The 22528-nt window shown below is 35.1% G+C and overlaps 1 protein-coding gene across 1 annotated transcript in view; it reads left to right on the top strand.

The window, feature by feature from the left end:
* LOC149796015 (uncharacterized) overlaps positions 1–22528 on the top strand; it is a 74272-nt gene that overhangs the window by 22669 nt on the left and 29075 nt on the right. Inside the window, exons 11-15 of the mRNA XM_089964164.1 lie at positions 8863–9030; positions 9600–9855; positions 14129–14244; positions 15786–15915; positions 17452–17649. Of these exons, the coding sequence (XP_089820290.1) occupies positions 8863–9030; positions 9600–9855; positions 14129–14244; positions 15786–15915; positions 17452–17649 (868 nt within the window). The remainder of the gene's footprint in view (positions 1–8862; positions 9031–9599; positions 9856–14128; positions 14245–15785; positions 15916–17451; positions 17650–22528) is intronic.

The raw sequence follows: 22528 nt of genomic DNA, 5'->3' as shown, positions 1-22528 counted from the left end.
GAAACATCTTGAAACAAGTGCTTATATTCAAATAATAGCTGTTTTAGTTTATTCTTTCTAATGTCTGCAGTTGTGAAATTTTCTGGTCTAGATCATTCGTGATTTCTGAATTCCTAAGACTTGTTTCTATAAAATCATTACAGTCCGATTGCATTATACCGGTTTAATCCTAACTCCGTGGGACAGGTACAACTAAACTAATTCCATGATTACACTGTCTATATCTCTCAGCACACCGGAAGTCCTTTAATATATTTACATCTCAGGAGTACTAATATTGTAATTTAAGCCACGCATTTTGTTTCTAACTTTGTAAGGACCACAATACCTAATCTGAAGACAATGTTGAAGAATGATCAAGAGAGACTATTCTCTATCACCTTACTGAAAAGTCTCTCCATTGTAGTTCTGCTTGCCTTATTTTCACTCCTGACTTAAATTACTGGAAAATTCCAGACATAAATTTTGACACTTTATTAAATTATACAGTTTTGGACGCCAAAAATTGAGTAAAAATTGCCACTGCTTTTAACTTTAATATTCATCAAAAGAATTACCTCTGAGAATCTTGCAGACGCACACATTATGGTCAACAAATATTGGTTGCCTAACGTGATCTTGGGTAACGAATCCGTAAATGGCCAGCCAATGGATTTTCACCGCATGGTCTCAGAATTTCCTGTTTATAAGACTGTGAAACTACAATGTGATAGTTCACCGACATCTCGTTACTATCAGGTACCTCGGGTGGCCTCCAGTGTCTCATAAGTACCCCATCGTTAACACACAAAAAACGAATATGTACTTATGTGACTTTAGTTTCGCTAAACAGGAGATCTCAAGATCTTGTTCGTATAAGTGATTGTCTTTTGTCACCCTGATTAGAATAAAGAGAATGAATAGCTAAAAGACAATCACTTTCATCAGTAGCTTTTGACTGATCCAAACGAGAAGTAAATGTGACCTCATAAAAAGCCTGACCAACACATATGTCAACAAGCGAGCAAACAATGCAAATTAAACATACATAACAATGTTTTCCATATAATTGGTTGCTATAAAATGATAAACGCTTTGTCCCTTCAAATTTTGTTAAATATCATGTTCCACTTTATTGGATAGCTTGATTTTTTAACATTATTTCTTACATGGCGGCCAGTACAATTGGTGGAGAAACAATCCGGAAATATCCCGGAAAGACCCACACCATACGCATACACGCACAATATGTTCATGTGACCAGAAGGGCTACCTGCTTTCCACTGCTTAAAACAATGAACACCACAGTGTGCGAAGTCAATTCTACCGTAAACCAAAAGGGACAGATAGGATACTACTGAAATGTATCATACTATTTTACTACTAATATATTACAAATACCGTAATGGAATTTGTATAATTGTGGTATATTCAAATCACCAAGAAAATGGAGCGTATAAATATTCGATGCTAATGATCCAATGGTTGTTCATTTTGTGAGCAAAAATGTACTTGTATAAAAATAGTTGTCTCTTTTTGCAAAACAAACCCCAAATTACAACTTTACATCCCGAAATAATTCCACGATCATGCATTTATTTGTAAACAAATAGTGAATGTATGAAGAAACTAATTATTTAAAAAATCCCCAAAATAGATTGTTTGTAGAAATTATTTGATACTAACGATACAATGACACTTCAAATGGGTATAGGAAACGAATATATTCACACCCTGGAAGAATTTGACGATTATTTATGCTTATATGTGGTAGGAGCAAAACTGTACAATATTTCCTCTAGCATATCAAAACCAAAATACACGCACAATTTTAACATGCAAAAAAAGGATAAACTGAAAACAAAACAGAAAGAAAACTCGAGAAAAATATGATGTTACTAAAAATAACTACGACAAAACGAGTGAGCCATGCATGTAAATGAATCGTCGTTTATAATCCGACTTACTTAAGCGAATTTCTGTCAATTAAATCAAAGGCAGCCATCTTTATTTACTTGCATGCATACAGGTCTCTCTCGCTCGCTCTTTCTCTACCCATCAAGCTTTATAACCATGAGAGTAATGGGTCGCATACTCTTCCTAGACAGTTCTGAGGAAAATAAACAAAACTTGATAAAATATACATGAAAGGGACTGTTCATGTACAAATAGCCGTATTAATAGCATCATGCATATTAATAACTGACACTAATGATTCATGTGCATAGATATATTGCAATAAAAACAGACACATTGTTTTGTATGTACATTGCAGGAAGAGAAAGAAGAAGAAAAAATTCACCTAATCTTGCAATTTTATAATTTGCAAGTGACTGCATTAATTAATCTAGTACGTCAACTCTCCGGTAGCCTATTGGTTAGAGCGTCCGCCTCGAAAGCGGGAGGTCGTTGATTCGATCCCCGTCCGAGTCATACCAAAGACTTTCAAAATTGGTACTAACAGTTGCCTCGCTTGGCGCTCAGCATTAAGAGGTTAGTACTTGGACTGGTCGGCCTGGTGTTAGGATAATGTGACTGGGTGGGACATCATGCTACGAGTCTGCGGCATGATGCCCCAGTGCTAGACATCACTATACACTACCACATTGCAGACATCGTAGCAATATGACTGAAAAATTGTTAAAGCTACGTTAAAAATCCAAATCACATCACAACACACATCAATCTAGCACGTGGAATAGGTTTCTAAATCAAAGGTTGACGGTTTGAGTCTCGCAACTACCAAAATAATATGCAAGTACAACTGAGTACCATCTTCATACATAAAGCAGATTATATAATACCTAGCTGTCAGAATGACATTCAGGAGGAACTGGGGTTGTACACAGTGCAATGTTTTGCCGTCTCATGTTTACAAACGATGCTGTTCAGTCGGCCAGAAAGGAGCAGGGAAGGTACTGATTCTATATATGTATAATTGACACTAAACAACACAAGACGCTGGATTTGAGAATAAAACTGCTAGCGTGTATGAAACGGTTCTAATTAAAAAATGAGGCTCCATATTTGTTATTAGTGGCTTTTCCCCTGTTTTCTTCCCGAAAGGGGCAGAAGCTTCAGATACTAAATAAGTGCATTTTGAAGAGACAAAAGCACAAATCTATACTTTATTACAAGCATTAAAGTTTTATTTGCAGTAAATTATGTTGAAATTTTGTTCAGTAAATAAATCAGAGATTAAGACTTCTGTGTCATGATCAGTTGATGTCAAAGCGTGTTAAAAAGCATTTAAGGGTCAAATAATAGACATTAAAGAACCGAGACTGACGAATACATAAAATGTACACAGAATAATCATTTATAGGCTTTTAGGTGGTTATTTCAAGACAAATGTAGATGAGCAATGTTTTTACGGCGTAAGAATAGAGACTTGTATAAACTTCTAAATGCCACTACATGATACCTAAAACATTGATATTAGGAAGCTTGGTAAGATTGTCAAGTATGGTTTGATATAAATTCAGCATGTCATGAATATCAGGTTTATGAAGAGCCCAACAAAGAAGGAAGAGAATGTTGAATCCAGGGCATTTTATCTCAGGACATGTCATACAACGAACATAACAGAAATGGATGATGTAATAGAGCGCATGATCGACATTTTACTTACGTAATTTGCTCACGAAATATGCAAAAATTCACGTTGGATGTTTGACAGGACTGGACATTTTACATTGATCATAGATTGGTATCCGCTGATAAAACGAGGTTCTTGTATCGATTTGCCTGAATGAGAGAACATCTAACAAAAACGTAAAGGTTAATAAAGATGAATTTTGTCTTTTTCTCTGTGATAAATACACCGATTAACCATGTATATTATACCATCAAAATGTACTTTGGTTAGATAGTCATTGACAGATAACATTTCACATTATAGTGCATTAAAGAAATAAAAAGAAGCTCAAATGTGATATCTCGGTAAATGTATATGTCAAAGATAAATACATTGGAGCAGTTCAAGTAACAGAAAATAAAAATGATGACAGAGCAGACATCATGCCTTTATATAATGAATCATCCAGGGGTACAATAAATGATGGGAAGAAATACATCTGTAAAACGTTCTTGAGTGTGTTTTCAATTAATCATACTATTAATGAGATCTCAAAAGAAAGGATAACGTGTTTAACAATCCACAGATGAATAAACAGATACACTGTCTTTTCGTGGATGAGTTAATGGCACACCGATAATAGAATTCTGTGACTTAAGAGCTAAACCCGTTTCTTACCGGATTTATAACTACAGAAATAGCAGTTGGCTAAGGAATACAAATCGTATTAAAAATCATTACCAAATAGAGATGTACAGAGACATCATATTCAGTCAGAGAGAAAATTAGCAAGTTATGTTCTTGGTCAAGAGCAAATAATGACAAGATGTTCTTCTGCACAATTGCTCATCCAGATATATCAAAATGTCGGCCACTAACAGTTAGCAGAGTTAATCGAATCATTATATTTTTCAAGTCAACAAGATTCTCGCGGTAATAAATCAAAGCAATGTGTTCTTTCCTTGCTACATTTCTTTTAACTCTAGCCTGATATTCTAGTTTTCTCATGGATCAGTGACAAATGCGTTTGAATCTTTGAATATCCACTTTCCATCCTTGTTTCGAAGCAAACTAGACAGATAACAATATCATCAAACATGTTTTTGTTTTCAGTGAAAAGTTTGCTTTACGACAGCTAAGGTATAAATAATTTCAACTGCCTATCTTGCATGTTAACCTGGCGAACTGAAACGAATTATGTATACACATTTTTAACATCTCTATATTCGTTTCTGATAATTTGAAAATGGATATTGGATCGCACATTGGCTATTTTAAGACCACTACCATATAATTTGTTCTCATAATCACTTTTAATATAAAGATAACTGTAATGAATATTGACAAATACCTTGCTCTTTCTGTTTTGTTCTGCTTCCCATTTAAAGGCTCTAGGAACAATCAAAAGGAAATACAAGTATTGCAGACCTACTACAATGACTAATATCTGCTCTATTTGGCATATTATCAAAACACCATTCCAGCTCCTTTCTACAGAAGCAAGAATGAAGTTAGTTAAAGAATGCTATGTCATTGTGTCCCTCTAGTTATGTTGTTATACAATTATTTGAAAGCATTTACCGATTAAGCAAATGATTTATAGGGAATATTATCTATTTCGTTGTCCTAATTTTCGTCTTTAATCATTTCATCCACTTTAAACGGTGTAGTTTTAAAACTAACATTCCCAATGGGAACGCATTGATACATTGAGCAATGATATGTTAGTTTTTGAAACGTATAACATACGTCTTTCTAAACACTATAAACTGTACAGCTTCAGTACCAGTATTTTGCGTACTACCAGCTCTTATCTCAGCTTCATCGAGTGTATGAATGATACCATGCTCAAATATATTTGTTTTAACTCATGTTAGTAGCCACAACTCTTGCTCTCATTGACATTTAAAAGATCAAGGGCTCTGTTTGATTGTTTATGTATTTTACGGCCACTGAAATGTTAGCATATTATCTCACTCTCATCTTAAACGACACGAAGAACGTCAAGGTAAAACCACGACCTCGGAATGAGCTATATTATGCAAACTTGCAAAGTTTACTTAGTTTGAAATTTGCTGTGTGATACAATTATCTGTTTGATTGATGTCAGTATTTCCTTTACATTGACGTCGTAGATATTTATTGTGTTAAAACCCAACACAAATCTAGAAGCAAAATCGAGACTACCTCCTATCACGGTTGCAATAAAAATGTTTCCGTATTGTACTCGATTTTAAATTTGGGTACAAAAATACATGTCTCTTACATCAGCGTTTGAAGAGCAGTAAACAATGTACTCAGTTTCTTTTTGAACAAGTCTTGAACCACTAAAAATCAGTTTTCTTTCCTAATTATTCTGTACCTGTAACACGGATAATTCGCAAACTCTGTCATTGCTCTTGTTTCAGTGGCAGACCTATCTTTTTCATCAGTGATGGATACGTGTGTAGGACGATAATCCATAATGTAGCTCTCTAACGTAACATTGGTTGATGACATAGCTATATTTCTTGCCCTAAATAAAACACGATAGGGAATTTATATTTGACTTCCTATGGTATTAGCGTACGCAAAATCTGTGACTTTTGCAGACTGAGCAGACGTGAAGGCATGTAGGTTGCTGCCACTTGAACCTACAACCTTTCCGCGAGAGGATATACGATATATATATATATATATATATATATATATATATATATATATATATATATATATATATATATATATATATATATATTTGATATGGTCTATGAATTAGTTTTCTTCTTCGAAAGAGGGAAGTTGCCTCTTGGAGCCAAGCTAATACTGCATTGATGTGTGTTCCATGTTCCATAGGTGGGTAGGGTGAGTGGGAGTAATGGCATTTTAGAATAACGTTGCTCGTGTATTAAATTCATTTTACTAAAGACATTTATTTTCATATTGCTAAAATTTTTGCCCTTTTTAGTTTAAAGCCTAGTTAATAAGCAAATGTCACAACTATTCATTATTTTCACTTTATCTTAAATGAACACATATGTACTATGCTATAATCATTAAATATTACTATTTTTTAAAAATAACGACAGTGAATGAAAATGACATAGGTTTAGTGCTTTAATCAAAGTGCAGATCTCAATCAAATTCTGGTCCTTACTTTGTACCATACTTTTGTTCGTCTCGCCTAGCTATACCGTAGGCTGTCATGTGATTCTAATACGTCAGTGATATGCAGACCAACATACGACCAGTATATGTGAACTGGGAAAACTGTTTTGTTCATGTTTGGTAGAGATGCAACCTTCTATACGAATACATACCTTTTGTATTGTTTTCTTTCTATATTCATTCGTTTTACCTTCCTAACTTATCCCAAAACGAAACATTTCTTTCATATTAGGTGTTAAAGCTATTTGATAACTTCATTGCCTCGCTTTTATTAAATGCTGCCGTTAAAAGCTTGGCTAGAGAGCCTCATATGCGGGCATATCATTCGAGAGTTCACTTAAACTACGTTTGTTGATTATACATCACCACTTAGAAAATGCTCTTAATAAATATATGAAATGCATATTCACATTTACGGATGCAAATGTGCAAAGACTCGATGAGGTCCTGTTGTGGAACTAAGCTCGATTCGTTGTTAAAAATTATATCGATATATCAGAGCCTGCGACTAAACAGAACATGAATGAAAATATTTTAGTGTTACACTCACTACCATGCGTAGTGTGGGTATATTAAAAGGGGAATATTAACCAGAGAAGGATCTGAAAAATATGATTGTATGCAAATGGCCGACTTCTTTTAGGTACTGTTTTGATGGTTTCGGTTAACCTAATCGTAGTATCATAAAGGTGCCAAAGTCTTAATCGTATCTTTAGAAATTATAAGCATATATCGAGGTGAAAAGGTTGTAATGATAATAATGATAAATAAATCCTAGCATCGAATATTAATACCACCTATTAGAGAAGACAATATTTAAGAACGATTTACACGCGGTATCTGTATGGTTGGTCGCCGGAGATGAAATTTAGTTCAGTGGACTCTATATCTATTAGGAAGGGCCGTTGACCATCTTTGGTACTTCTGTTAAAATTAGACTCATCAGCATCTGTCAGTGATGGATTCTGTACGCGATGATGAGGATGCGGACTATGCCGACTGGGTTTTGAATTCGATGGCAAGTGATGCTAACGTTGATAATAATTTTGTTCTGCCTGCAGTGGAACATCTCCTTTAAAATTATGGTTTTAACATACACTCTGGATGTTGATATATAATCTTGTCAAGAATCAAATGGAAATCAGCAGTTGGGATCACCCTGATGTAACAATGCTAACTCATAGACAATATGGAATCATTGCATTAGCACGCGAAAATGCTCAGTCACAGGCTGCATAGCCAGGCGTGAAAACACCGAGGGATAAGTTTCTATACAAAATAAAACAAAAGCCACCAATCAAGTAGGATTTGCCGACAAACTCACCCCGGGCGCATTCCGGTTTGATTACGTTGCACCCAAATTAACTCATCCAAGAAGAAAAAATTCTGAACTTTTATTCTCTATCAAATGTGAGTTTAAAGGAAAAACCGAAGATCTGAATAATAGTTACTATTCCACTTCAGCCCTTGTAAGGACTACAAAATAAGTGCCTAAAATCTCTAAGTGTTTTTCACTTTTGCTCAAAAACCAATCTTCATAAAGATGTTTGGAAAGATCAGCGGAATATTAATTAAGACCACAACATGTTAATGGATCACAAAGACCGGGTATTCGTTTATGCTATGTTTGAAACATATGTGTCTAATATGTACTCAAAATTATAAATATAGTACAAAGTATGAAAATGTATTACTGGTTAGCGCATTATTAATACCAATATGTGGCTTTCACGCAATTGTTTTGTAGGGAACAGCCCTAATTGATATCGGCGCAGAATTCGAACGATAGTGCATCAGTGGTTTTTCAGAAGAATTCCTCTACCGCTTGATAACTGCAGAAGTACTTTTCATCCTATTACATTTCGATACATATAAATTAAACATTAAGCGTCGAATGGGTATTCGTTGCACTTTCTGTACAGGTTGGTTTTTTGCGACGTCCTTGAGTGGTTTTTCTATGTGCTCTGAACCTACTAACATCAGTGCATCAGTATTGTTATCAAAAGATTTTTTATGTGCACATTGGTAATGATTTTTTATGTTTCTTTCGGTCTTCTCAGTCTGTAATTTTGGCCATATGATATTGCCAAAAAGCATATCTTGCTTCCTATACCAGTCTAGTAATAATTTTAATGATTGCTAGTATGTCAACTCTTCAGGCGGCAGAACATGTACTTGGATCTGTCCTGTGCGCTCCAGGTTGCTTCAGTGTGTACCGTTGTAGTGCCATCAGGGACGTTCTACCAATCTACGCCACAAACGTTGAATCATCATTTGACTTTCTCACCAAGGATATGGGAGAAGACAGATGGCTGTGCACGTTGCTGGTAAATATAACACATTATTTATGTTTTAAGAATAGATTTTATTCTGTACACTTCAACCCTTTTTGAGAATTAGGAAGTTAATTGTGCAAGAAGTTGTTGAGAGGTCCGTTAACCACATTTAATGTTTGAGTGGATGTCAACTGAATCAATAATACGTTCTTAGGGCAAACTAGACCATGGTATATACAATATTGATTATTTTTACTCCTGTCTATCAGTGTTTAAACTTAAAGTGCTGGAACCTTACCGGAAGCGTTAACAATAATATACATCAACACCTTTAGAAATTTTACCCATTGTATTGACGTGTACCCAAAAGATGCTCCAAAATTGTATACGCGATGATAATCCATCCGTCCCCATTGGTAGGTGACATAACAATCTAAAGATCGATAGCAATACCTTGGTGTTTCCATTCCGTACGTGAAAATATGTATACTTTATTAGAAACTCGTTTATCTCTTGCAACTAGTTTCATTCAACCCTTTAAAGTAATCAATATTTATGGTAATACTTGGTTAATTTCAGAATCTTTTAGTAGTAATGACTACAAAGCAGTTTATTGATAGGTACAGAGTGGATGGAGGATAGAGTATTGTGCGTCCTCAGAGAACACAACACATTGTCCAGAGGATTTCGACGAGTTCTACAAACAGAGGAGGCGATGGATAGCATCTACCATTGCAAATCTAATGATTCTCATTAAAGATTGGAGGTTGATCAGAAAGTTCAACCAGCAAGTGTCCGTCTTTTTTGTCATCTATCAGGTCATTCTGCTTATCTCCACACTCATTGGACCTGCCACCGTCATCCTTATTGTGGCAGGTTGGTAATGATTCAGCATTGAGATTTAAGCGATACAAAATGAGAAACCACAACAGGAAAAGTTAAGAGTGTATGTATGTATGTATGTATGTGTGTGTGTGTGTATGTGCGTGCGTGCGTGCACGCATGCATGTATGGATGGATGGATAGATGGATAGATGTATGTATGTATTTCACCGTTATGTATATTTAATCTGTATTATTTGTTGGATTCTCTTGATGACTGCATGTTATGTGTATCTGTATTTTGTACTTGACCTTGTCCAAAATCAAACTCATGTAGTACATGACCAGTAACATGTTTTTGTAAACAACATAAAACATAGATAAATATTTCTTTATGGGTATGGATTACATATTCGGATCATTATTAATGGTAGACATGTTTATATGAACAAAAGCAGTCTCATCAACACATTCTACATTGGAATTTATTTGGAATGATGCTGGAATTCAACTGGACCTTTATAGATTTGGAACTGTCGTAGAACTGTTAGGACTATTTGGGATTTAATTCACAACACTGCACATGTTTTGTTAAAATTTTCACCCTGTATTCATGTAAAATACTTTTTTTGTTGAATGTTACAAGACTTGGTTGGTTTTCTTACGTTCTGGCTTTAGTTTCAGACCATTGTGTCGTAACAGAAAATTGGGAGCTCGTCCGGGACACGAATTGTTCTAAAAAATTTCAAAAAACGTTGTTTTTCAAATTGAAATTCACGTTCTTTCGGAATTTTCTAAGTCACTGGTGTAATTTTGCATATTTAAGAGCCTATACTGAGACCAACAAGCTTTCACAATTGCATCTAAAGTGGTGAATAATAGTTTATATTCTACCCATTAAGGAAGAGGCACCTTGAAAAAAGATGAATTACACCAGCTTGCTATACAACATGATCTCTCTGAGGCGAAGGCTTATTTAACAATGGAGAAAATAAAAAAAATTTTACTCCAATATTTGGTGGAAAAGAATGTTTTCGATTAAAGTGTTTTGGGTTTGATAAATAAGTTTCTATTTGGCTTAGAAATGAAAGGAATATAATTGAAATTAAAACACAAGATGAAAATGGAGTTAAGAAAGCTTCAGAGGAGAGATAAATGCAGTTTCAGAAAGAGAGATACATGCAATTGGTGTGGAAGAGAAACAAAGACAAATACAGTTGCAGTGAGAAGACAGAGAAAGAGACAGACGCATTTGCAGAAAGAGGAAAAAGAAAAAGAAGTTAGGTTAATGCAAATGGAAAGTGAAAAGGAAGAGAGGGAGGGGAGAAATACATTTTTAGAGAAAGACAATAAAAAAAGAAAAAAGGACATTTCAATTTAGATCAAAAGAATTAGAACTGTCAAGTAGAAACCACCCCCGTTTTATATATAAGTACACTTATTGATGTTACTAGAAATATTAAGTTAGTGCCCATTTTAACAAAGAAGTAGGTAAATGTTATCCTTGTGTCGAAAAAAAAAGTAATTGCTGAAAATTTGAAATTGCCAAGAGGGCATTTGACTCTATTATTACAAAGTGTCCTTATTGGCTCTTGAAGCCTACACTTTACTGTTAGTACAACATACTGCTGATTATGATGTGGTCACGGAACGTATCATGAAGGGTTATGAGATGTTATCTGAGACAAATTGACAAAGGTTTATGAACTGTAGACTATAACCTGGACAGACCAATGTCGAATTTGCAAGAGAGAAAAAAAAAAAAAACACTTACTTGATATGTGGTGCTGAGCAAAGAGGGTTGTTCATGACTAGGATACCCGCATACATCTCAGCAATTGAAGAATGCAAGAATTTAATCCCCGTGACGTTAGGACCTACCTTGATGAGCAAAAAGGTCGAAACTTTACAAAATGCTGCTCGTAAAGATGATGATTATTCCTTGACTCAGAATGTTTCCTTTGTTAGTAAGTCCTGCACACAGCAGATTTTGTTTTGGTAAAAAGCCTTTTAAGTTTCGTAGGAGCACTTCCAAATCTCAGTCTAGCACAACTTCTAGGAATCAAGTTTCAGATAAGATTCATCAGAGATCCTTATTTCTTCCTACGTGCACATATTGCAAGAAGAAAAGACACGTCATTTCTGATTGCTACAAATTTTTTAAAAAAATTAGCAAAATAATCAAGACAGAGCTATTCCAAATGCTCTTATTTCTAAGTGTGTGTGTGTGTGTGTGTGTGGTTAGGAATTTTCACGTAGCTTTAACAATTTTTCAGTCATATCGCTACGATGTCTGCAGTGTGGCAGTTTATAGTGATGTTTAGCACTGGTGCAACATGCCGCAGACATGTAGCATGATGTCACACCCAATCACAGTATCCTGACACCAGGCCGACCGGTCCTAACACTAACCTCGTAATGCTGAGCGCCTAGCGAGGCAGCTGTTAGTACCATTTTTGTAAGTCTGTGGTATGACTCAGCCAGGGTTTGAACCCACGACCTCCCGCTTCCGAGACCTAAGCTCTAACCACTAGGTCATGGAACGGTATATTTCTAAGAGGCACAGGTCACTGTCATGTATTGAAAGCAATGCAATCGATGGATCAAACCATCCCCAGTCTATCATATTATGGAGAATAATGAACCATTCATGTCGAGAGGTTAGATATCAATTTTTAGTGATTCTGCCAATCGTATTCTTATTAAAATAGGGAGGATGAAGCTTTTCATAGTCCTTTTCTAATGAGAGTGTTTTTATTTGCTTTGTTATTGTTTCTCTCCATTATGTATATTTGTCATCTGACTTAGTCTCATGACCATTGACAGTTACTGACAAGCCTTGCTTCGATCAAAGAAGTTGATCCTATTGAAAATGAAATTCCTTATTTATACCCAGCTTTTGAGGTTACTAGAGGTATGGCACAGATGCTCTTAAGAACGATGTTGATCAGAAAAGTAATCCTTTTTGATGACACATTTTAGGGTCACGCGTTCGATGAGGTTACTTTTGCACCTCGTACTGATCAGTCATGATGTATTTATCACAGTGATCCACTTTTATCTACTCATTCTCTTTATTCTAATCAGGGTGACCAATGACAATCACTCGTTGTCGAGTAGGAAATAAATCCTGAGATCTCTTGTTTGTTTCAGTGCAAATCTGAAGGTACAGAAGTACCCGTTTGTTATTATGTTAAGAATGTGAAAATGAAGAGCACCTGAGGTACCCGCTGGTAACGAGTGGTCATTGAGATATCACACTGTTGTTCCTAAGTCGTATAGACAGGAAATTCTCAGTCTAGCCCATACTTTGGCTGGTCTTTTAGAAGTCATTAAGATTTATCAAAAGATCTTGAATTATTCATTGTAATAGTAAAAAATTAAATGTGATGTTTCTAAAATACTGTAAATCTTGTCACGCTTGTCAATGATAGGAAAACTCAATCAAAAAATACCTAAGGCTTATCTGCAAGATATTTCTGCATTTTGATGAACCATTTAATAGAATAATGGTAGACTGTGCCGGTCCCTTACACTAAATAAAATAAATAATTAAATTAAGGTATGACAAAAATACAGAGGGAAAGGAGTTTTCAGCCTCGTGAGAGAGTTCTTGCTCTCTTGCCCATACCTCAAAATCCTCTCATGATAAATATTATGGTTCTCATACCGTGGACAAGAAAGTTAGTGACTTAATTTATATCATTAAAATTCATAGAAGGCAAAAAGGAAACCAGCTTTGCCGTATAAATATAGAAAAGGAGTATTTTGATAGAGGTGTTTTTGTTAATCATGTAGTCAACTTAGCTGTACCGTCCTACACTGTGAAAATTTAAGATATATAATGCACTCAGACTGTAGTGACCTTGTTGTAGCTAAAATTTCGAAACTCAGAAATAATGAATTAAAATAATCTGGACCAGAAATTTTACATCAACAGCCACAAGAAAAGGGTGATATCAAACTCATCTGCATATGAGCACTTGAATATTTTTACTGGGTAGTATAGCAAGCGTATCAGCTACGCATATGTGTCTAAATTAACGACTAAGTTTCATCCATTTTGGGCGGTGCGCGCATAGTGGAGATGGGAAGGTATTGGGGTTGTGCGTATAGGCAACGGGATGGAACCTGTCTTCGATCTCTAGCTGGGGAAGAATTATATATATATATATATATATATATATATATATATATATATATATATATATATATATATATATATATATACTTTCTAGGATGGGTAATGTATCACAAATAACTTTCTTTAGTGCTGTAACCATACACTATGTTTCTCCATCTCTTTTAAATTTTATTACTTAAATAGGTGGCCTCGATTACGGCTGCAACATCAGCTCCATTGCGACGATTATTCCTCAGTGTTTACTATGCATTGGATTCTCTCTCGTCTGTTTTTACACATCACAAGATACACAGTTAAAGGTATGTATGTTTGTACACCTCACAAAATACACATTTAAGCCTATGTCAGCATGTACACATAAAAAATGGACCACTAAAGGCATGTCAGCTTGTACACATCAAAAGGTACACAATTAAAGGTATGTCACCTTACACAGATCACAAAATGCACAGCTAAAGGTATGTCAGCTTGTACACGTCACAATTTACACAATTAAAACTATTTCAGCTTGTACACAACACAAGATACAAAATTAAAGGTAGGTAAGCATGTACACATCACAAGATACACAATTAAAGGTAGGTAAGCATGTACACATCACAAGATGTACAGTTAAAAGTAGGTCAGCATGTACACATCACATGATACACAATTAAGGATAAGTCACCTTATTCAGATCACAAAATGCAGAGCTAAAGGTATGACAGCTTATAAATGTTATAGTCTTTCATATTTGAGACTCTTTCCTATGAAGCCCTAGTGAAAAATAAAGTCAGGCATGTTTATATCACATAGTGGCAAATTGTATTGAACATACATACAATATAATGACCGCTCCGGTTACCTAGTGGTTAGAGCGCCCGCCTCGGATGCGGGGGCCGTGGGTTCGATCACCGGTCGAGTCATACCAAAGATTTACAAAAATGGTACTAACAGCTGCATCGCTAGGCGCTCAGCATTAAGAGGTTAGTGTTAGGACTGGTCTGTCTGGTGTCAGGATAATATCACTGGGTGGGACATCATGCTACATATCTGCGGTATGATACCCCAGTGATAGACATCACTATGAACTGCCACACTGCAGACATCGTAGCGATATGACTGACATGTTTTTTTTTTAAAGTTACGTTAAAAACCAAATCACACACAATATATAAAGTATAAATTAACGTAAACTAGACATAAATTTTAATGTTGCAATACTTGCTTGAATATATATAGAGTCTCAGGCTCGGCTAACGTGGGTACGTGAGAAAACATGCCAATAGCTTCTCGTAGGTCGGTGGTTCTTCCAGAGGTTTTCCATGGTTCTTCTCCAGCAGTTATTTTGGCCTCTAAGTATAGCTTATCTTGTGCTGAAAAATGGCGTTAAACCCTACAACAACAACAACAACAACCATGCTTGTGAGCTGCGTTAATTTGTCAAGGTCCTATTTTATAGTTATATACGAATCTGTTGAATGCCGTATTCATATATTATGTAACAATTATCATAGAGAAATAAAAAAAAAAAACCTTTGTTGTAATACTTGAACTAAGTTCTTGTTACTTAGTACAGCGACAAAAATTAATTATTCCAATCAAGCGTTTTACCATTAGTTGAGACTCAATTTATATGTCGCTTGCATGAAAGCTGACATCTAATTTACATTTCGTTTACATATAAAAAGTTTACACCCGATTCATGTACTGCTTTCAAGTAAGCTGACACCCAATTTATAAGTCGCTAACACCCAATTTAGATTTCACCCAAGTTGCTAATTAGCATAGTTTTTTTCCGGCCTGCTATGTGGCTATTTCTATATGTTTGTTTTTGTTTTTTTCTTATTTCGCGGACTAGGTGGCGAAGTTTCTAACGTTTCTTTACTTCCTGGTAATGACGGTTGTTGCCGTAGGAATGGCGGTTCAAGTGGCCAAGAATTTTCGTAAAGAAGAAGAAGGACCTGGGGAGGAACTCAAATACAATACAAGTACTGTTAAACCTACTAATCGTACTACTAATCGTAACCCAGATCGTAGAGATCTTTAATAATACAGTACCTTAGGGACCAATATGCCAGAAACAGTATATTTCCTTTGAAAGAAAGATATTTATCTTTAATAATTATATATATATATATATATATATATATATATATATATATATATATATATATATATATATATATATATATATATATATATATATAATGTTACAACTCCATGGCCACGAACTTAAATAACAGAAAAGAAGGAAAACAAGCAAGTTTTATAAAACTTAACAAACAATTCACGTGTCAAAAATATAAATGAAAAATGTGAGAGGAACTAATAGTATTATGAAGTGTATTCAAACTAGTCCCAATAAGGTCTGTGAAAGTCCTTAACGAATGAAGAGTCCCTACTAAGGACCGGAAATCTACAGGTCCTCCGAGGACCGTGACGTTATCAAGATGGCTTTGTCCAGAACTCCTTCGAATTATATACAACAGTTCCAGAATAACATTATAGTCCAAATAATGACCACTTTCTATCACCACTGAACAGTCCAAACAAATGTTTTTCCTCTCTAAAAATATATAAATACAACATAAAACACGTCTGCAGGCTTGTGTGAATGACTCCAAAGTAGGATTGAGTCTGATTTCTTAATTTTCTCCTTATATTCACCGTGTATTGCGACTGTACTTCGCAATAGACTATTGATTTACGTCAAATTAATCATATTTACATGACCTAGCACAACCAATGGGAAGCCACTGATTTATTCTGAAAACATAAATATCCCATCAGTCACTGATAAACTACGCCATAGATGCCATTTTAAATCTTATTATGACGATTATCACTATTAATTGCAAATATATACATAAGCATATATATATATATATATATATATATATATATATATATATATATATATATATATATATATATATATATATATATATAGATCTATGCAATATTACACTCAAGTCAAGTAATCCAGACATAAATAAAGATATTCTGCACATATTTAAGGCATGAATAAAAATGATAGAAATTATATAAAATCATTGTATTATCATGAATTTGTTTAATCTGATGTAATCTCTTTTTAAGAGGAAATAAAGTCAGTCAGTCAGTCAGTCTGTCATGCATACATACATACATACATACATACATACATACATACATACATATGTCTGTGTACATAGATAAAGAAAAAGAAAAAAATATTTCCTGATCCGTAAAAGGCTAGTGTCACCTATTTGCAATTCTTTTGATATGTGCAGGACAAAACTGTATTGAAAATTGACGTTTCCTAGCTCCTCGGCTAGTATTTTAATTTTCTCATGTAGATGGTAGACTGGTGGTAATATAAACCTATTGTGATACAGTGGCTCATCGATAGCAATATAAGTCTATTATGATATACTGGGTCATTTAGTTGAATGTGCAATTTATAATAGTCCAAATTTGATTTTAAGTCCTAAAAATAGACAACCTACGAATATACGTCCACGATACTTATTATAACTTTTCAGCTATAACTGATGACTTCCCACTCTCTACGACAACGCTGTACATTGGAATTGTCATAGCAATATTCACAGGGACTGGTTTGCTTCACTTAAAGGAGTTATTCTATCTACTGCATGGCATCTGGTACCTGTTGTGTATTCCATCCGGCTATATGCTATTGACAATATACAGTATATGCAACATCACGGATCGTAGTTGGGGTAAGCATACTATTTGTCTCGCCTGCTAAGAATTAGCGAGACATAGGTATCACTTTTCCGATGACGTTGTTGTTATTCTTGACGTAGCGGCAACGTTAAGTTTTTACATATTGCGCAATTACATTAACACAGTTGCATATACAGTAATGACTGGTACATTCATCGTAACGTGCGTTAGACACTGCTTACAAAAAGAGGCCGCATTCAACCAGTTCTTCGGTGCCTTACTGCGTATTTAGAATATGCACACTGTGTATTTGGAATATGCACTGACAGAATTTGAGAAACATAGGATACAGCGCATTTCGTGTAGTAACATTAACACTTAATCTTAATTTAGTCTCGTAATCTATTTCGAGTTCAAACCCTGCATATTAGCTCAAGTTTAGTTTAAAACATGAGTATTTGTATGACTTGGGATCATATAAGTAATATGATCAGCATAACTAAAACGATTGTAATAATAGAAACGTATTCTGTCTCAGAATTTTCGTTGTACCATCGTTGATATGTCATGTGTGAGCGCGTGAGTGAGTCAGTCATCGATTAATGTACGACGCACATGAAGGGGACGATAACGTCGTGTGCGTTGTACCTAATAAAAGCCATAGGTACTCGCCATATCGAACGGCATTTTATTCATTTTGTGGACGCCTATGGTTCCGAATATATATATATATATATATATATATATATATATATATATATATATATATATATATATATGTGTGTGTGTGTGTGTGTGTGTGTGTGTGTATTCGTGAGAGTTTAACATCTTCGTGTCTAGCATGGTGCCATTTTTATGTCATCATGTTGCTATACAAAAATACCGGCGTGGCGGTTGTGTATCGTTGTGTACCATATTTGAAATGATTGTTGTAATGTATATTTAAATATTTGTTCTGTTCTGTTTTAGTATCGTATATGAAGTATTTGTTTTGCTTCGTTGTAGGTTTAGTATTATTATTTTTTCTTTTATCTCGTATCATTGACAGAAAATAAACCCCACGACCAGAGGGTGTTGTATTTTTTTTTTTTTTGTACAAAGCCCGGCTCTCTCTCTCTCTCTCTCACACACAGAGACACAGACACAGATATATATATATATATATATATATATATATATATATATAGAGAGAGAGAGAGAGAGAGAGAGAGAGAGAGAGAGAGAGAGAAGAATGGAACCTATCCGTTCCATCTAGCTTTGGGGATGTGCGACTGGTTTAGAGGGCAGTGACATATGTGTGGACATGCAAATTGATGGACATAGATTAGAGTCTAAGAGGGGTGGAATGAAAAATTCGCTAAACTATATGATACAGTTGTTCTTTATATATATATATATATATATATATATATATATATATATATATATATATATATATATATATATATATATATATATATATATAATTTCACTTTATAGTATCCTGCATCGTCTGAGAATATAGCGATATCACTTTATATTCTGTCTGGTATATATTTGATTTTTGCCTGAAAAGAAAACAACATCAGATTGGCTGTGTGTTTAGATTACAGCTAATTAATGTGTCGCCATGCTGATATATCTGACATGCACAAATACCTATATCCAGAAAAATGGTTCAATCCACTTTTCAGGAAGCTGCGTTTGGTCTAAAAAGTACGACGGTGTGTACACGCAAGCGAAGGGTTCCATACGTCGCGGATACTGACACTAGTCTCAGTAGGAGACGAATCAAATATTTTCTAGCCTGTACGATACTATTCTACTATTATATCTGTTTATCTTTCAGTTTCTCTCTATATACATATGCTTCATTTTTATTCCCTTAAAAATAGTTCAAATCATGTTCTGCTGATATGTTTCTCTGTAAGTTGAATGCTATGATAATATGTCCGTCATGTTATTTACGTCTTTTCTTTAAATGTCTCTAGTTATATATACAGATTTATTTGTTTTAGTAGGATTCTGATGAAGGATTATCGTACTTTCCTCTTTCTATATAGTATGTACCTTAATAAAGGAATTACAAAGCCTTCTACCATCATGGTTTTGCCCTCATATCAAGCGAATATGCCCACGCATGAATAATACCTCCAAGTCATATGGGGTAACAGACTTTAACCTAGTTCTGTAATCATCAAAACGTCTATTATCATACTACTTGATCATTCGATAGCAAAATCATACGAGTGATGGTTGATGATAATGGACCTACCTACCCCAAATGTCATCACATTTCAAGTACTATAATGGAACCTACCCACCCCGACTGTCATCACATTTCAAGTACTTTTTCAACTACCTCGGTTGGAGGTCCACAGGAAGCTCGCGGAGACTAACATCTATTTGTCTTCGTAACTCGCAGAAACTAGCATGCGCTCGACCATATAGGCCACCTTGTACACGCAGGACAGCTATACAGACCACGGAGGCTGCCAAGCGCAGGACAACGTTAGGCCGCAGAGACAATTTTTGCATGACCACACAGACCACTAGTAGACGAATTGTTTTCATATTGGAGATAAGATACTGCTTATACATATGGAAACCAAACACATATTTCTACTAACACGTAAACGACAACATACATTCCAACGAATACATATCGCGATATGGTATTCGAGTTATAGGAGAGCGCACACTCCATCATGGGATGGTTGTACACTTACGAGATCTCGTGGTATTCAGGGATAGCGCCATAATGCATATCGTCGTTACGATTGTTGTAACGAGAAACAAACCATTATGCAAGCGTGCGATAGCAAAGGCTGACCCGTCGGCAACGAAGAATGTGCAAGACACGGTCAAACTCTTTTGGTGCTTGCGCTTCCATAATCACGGGTCTAGCAGGGCAACATGGTTGGGTGTTTTCAGTTTGTTGCACAATTCGTATAGCAGATCATAAAAGTATATGCGTCCATGTAGCCTCCCTCAGGAAGCCTGCGGCAGATTGCGCTTGCCTTGTTTGCTGGCTCGGTTGATTTGTTGGCGACGAACGTACACAGTATGCCTAATAATCAATCATAGTAGGTAGAAATATGTATTTTTGCTTTACTACATTGTCTAATTGATGTATATATTTGCTAGTTGATTACCTCAGACACCTATTTTCCTTTTAATTAAAACAGTTATGATGACGATCTTTAACAATGACTAAACATATGAAACCTTGACATGACTGAGACAGAATAACAACGTGGGTATATATTTGCCATAAACAAACACCAAAAAGCCGCACAGATCTTTTGTCCAGTAGCAGTAGCCGTATGTTGCTACAGTGTATCAAAACAAAATGTTCAGAAAATCAGTGATCAAAGCAATTTCATGTATCAGCAGGGGAAAGCTTACATTATACTTTATTTTATTACCAATTCGATAAAGTTATTCCTTATTTTGATGAACGATAACAAATGTTATAATTTTTTTATGAGAGAGAGAGAGAGAGAGAGAGTACATTAGCACAACATACTTGTGTTTTTGATGTTGCTGTGTTCATTCAGATGATGCATGGACAGGCACCAGTTTCTTTTTTTTTTGTATGATATTGGTCTCCAGAAAGAATAGGTGGTAAATAAAAATAAAGAAAAATATATTACTACAAATGATTCTGTTCCAGTGTGTACCCTACCCACCTCTCTTCCCACCATAATATGATCAACATTATTACTGTCACTTAACCAATCAAAAGTCATCAAAACATTTGGCTCTCAAATATTTTGAAAACACATTCTTGCACTGATGTATAGAAGTTAAAAAACCTATTTTATCCATTGTATTTATTTTATTTAAAAAAAAAAACTCCTAAGGTTGAAAGTAAATCCGAAAAATCCCCTCCACTCCGCCCGAAAAGTAAACATAGAAACAAGTCTTGGTTTCAAGTAGATCAATTGCTCAATGTTCAGTTTAGTGATGAAAAAAGGAAATAAGCAAACTTTCGGGTCTGATAAAAGTATTGATTGGGACTCCATTCAGAAGAAAATTGTTTAAGCACTCACGCATGCATGGGCACACACCCTCAGACATGACATCTAGCTGTTGAGCATCTGGTCTTTTCTTTAAAGGGGCAACATACTCGTGGATAAATATAAGTTATACCTGATTTTAGGCTATTGTTGAAGCTGTTGCCCGGTACTGACAAGATTTCTGTTTGTGGATGGGCACATTCGTTCGTGTACATAGGCAACATACATATACAAATCGAATTGGAAAATATCTTTAAAAAACTATATAAAATATGCACAAAACGTTCACAAATAAGTAACTGACACTGGCAATTTAGTGAAGATATGTTCAGAAAGAACAGAGACTGCCACATTTCCCTGCATCACGTAACTCTGTCTCTGTCTCTGTCTCTGTCTCTCTCTCCGTTTAGTCAAATATCTATGAATATATATATATATATATATATATATATATATATATATATATATATATATATATATATATATATATATATATGCATGATACTCCAATAGCCATAGTTCTCAAATGATGTAGATAAAGACGTACAGGACAAAACAATCCCGTCAGAAAAGATATTGCGAGTAATGCATCATGACCTGCAATTGATGCGCAGAGGTCTCACACTACAATTGCCTTTGCCCATTAAAGTCTGAATAGCCATTTATTATCTAAAGTTGAACGAAGAAGATTATGGTAAATGCCAAAATTATTTTTTTTTAAATTTCAGTTTACATGAGACAAACCCCACCCCTTTATGAATTACGCACTTACATTCTCTTTTTTTTGTGGGGGCAATGGGGTGGAACGCGGTTGCTCAGTTGGTAGAGCGTCAGATTTGTAATCTAAGAATCGCAGGTACATACCTTACCAAGTCCTATCCCCGGCACTTAGCTTGCACATCCCTCGCATGATAAATCCATCAATGTCTAC

The sequence above is a fragment of the Sinohyriopsis cumingii genome, chromosome 7 (assembly GCF_028554795.1).
Source record: "Sinohyriopsis cumingii isolate HCF-2022 chromosome 7, ASM2855479v2, whole genome shotgun sequence".
Classification (NCBI taxonomy): Eukaryota; Metazoa; Mollusca; class Bivalvia; order Unionida; family Unionidae; genus Sinohyriopsis; species Sinohyriopsis cumingii.
The sequence above is the reverse complement of the archived record's forward strand: the minus strand, read 5'-3'. Positions and strand labels throughout refer to the sequence as shown.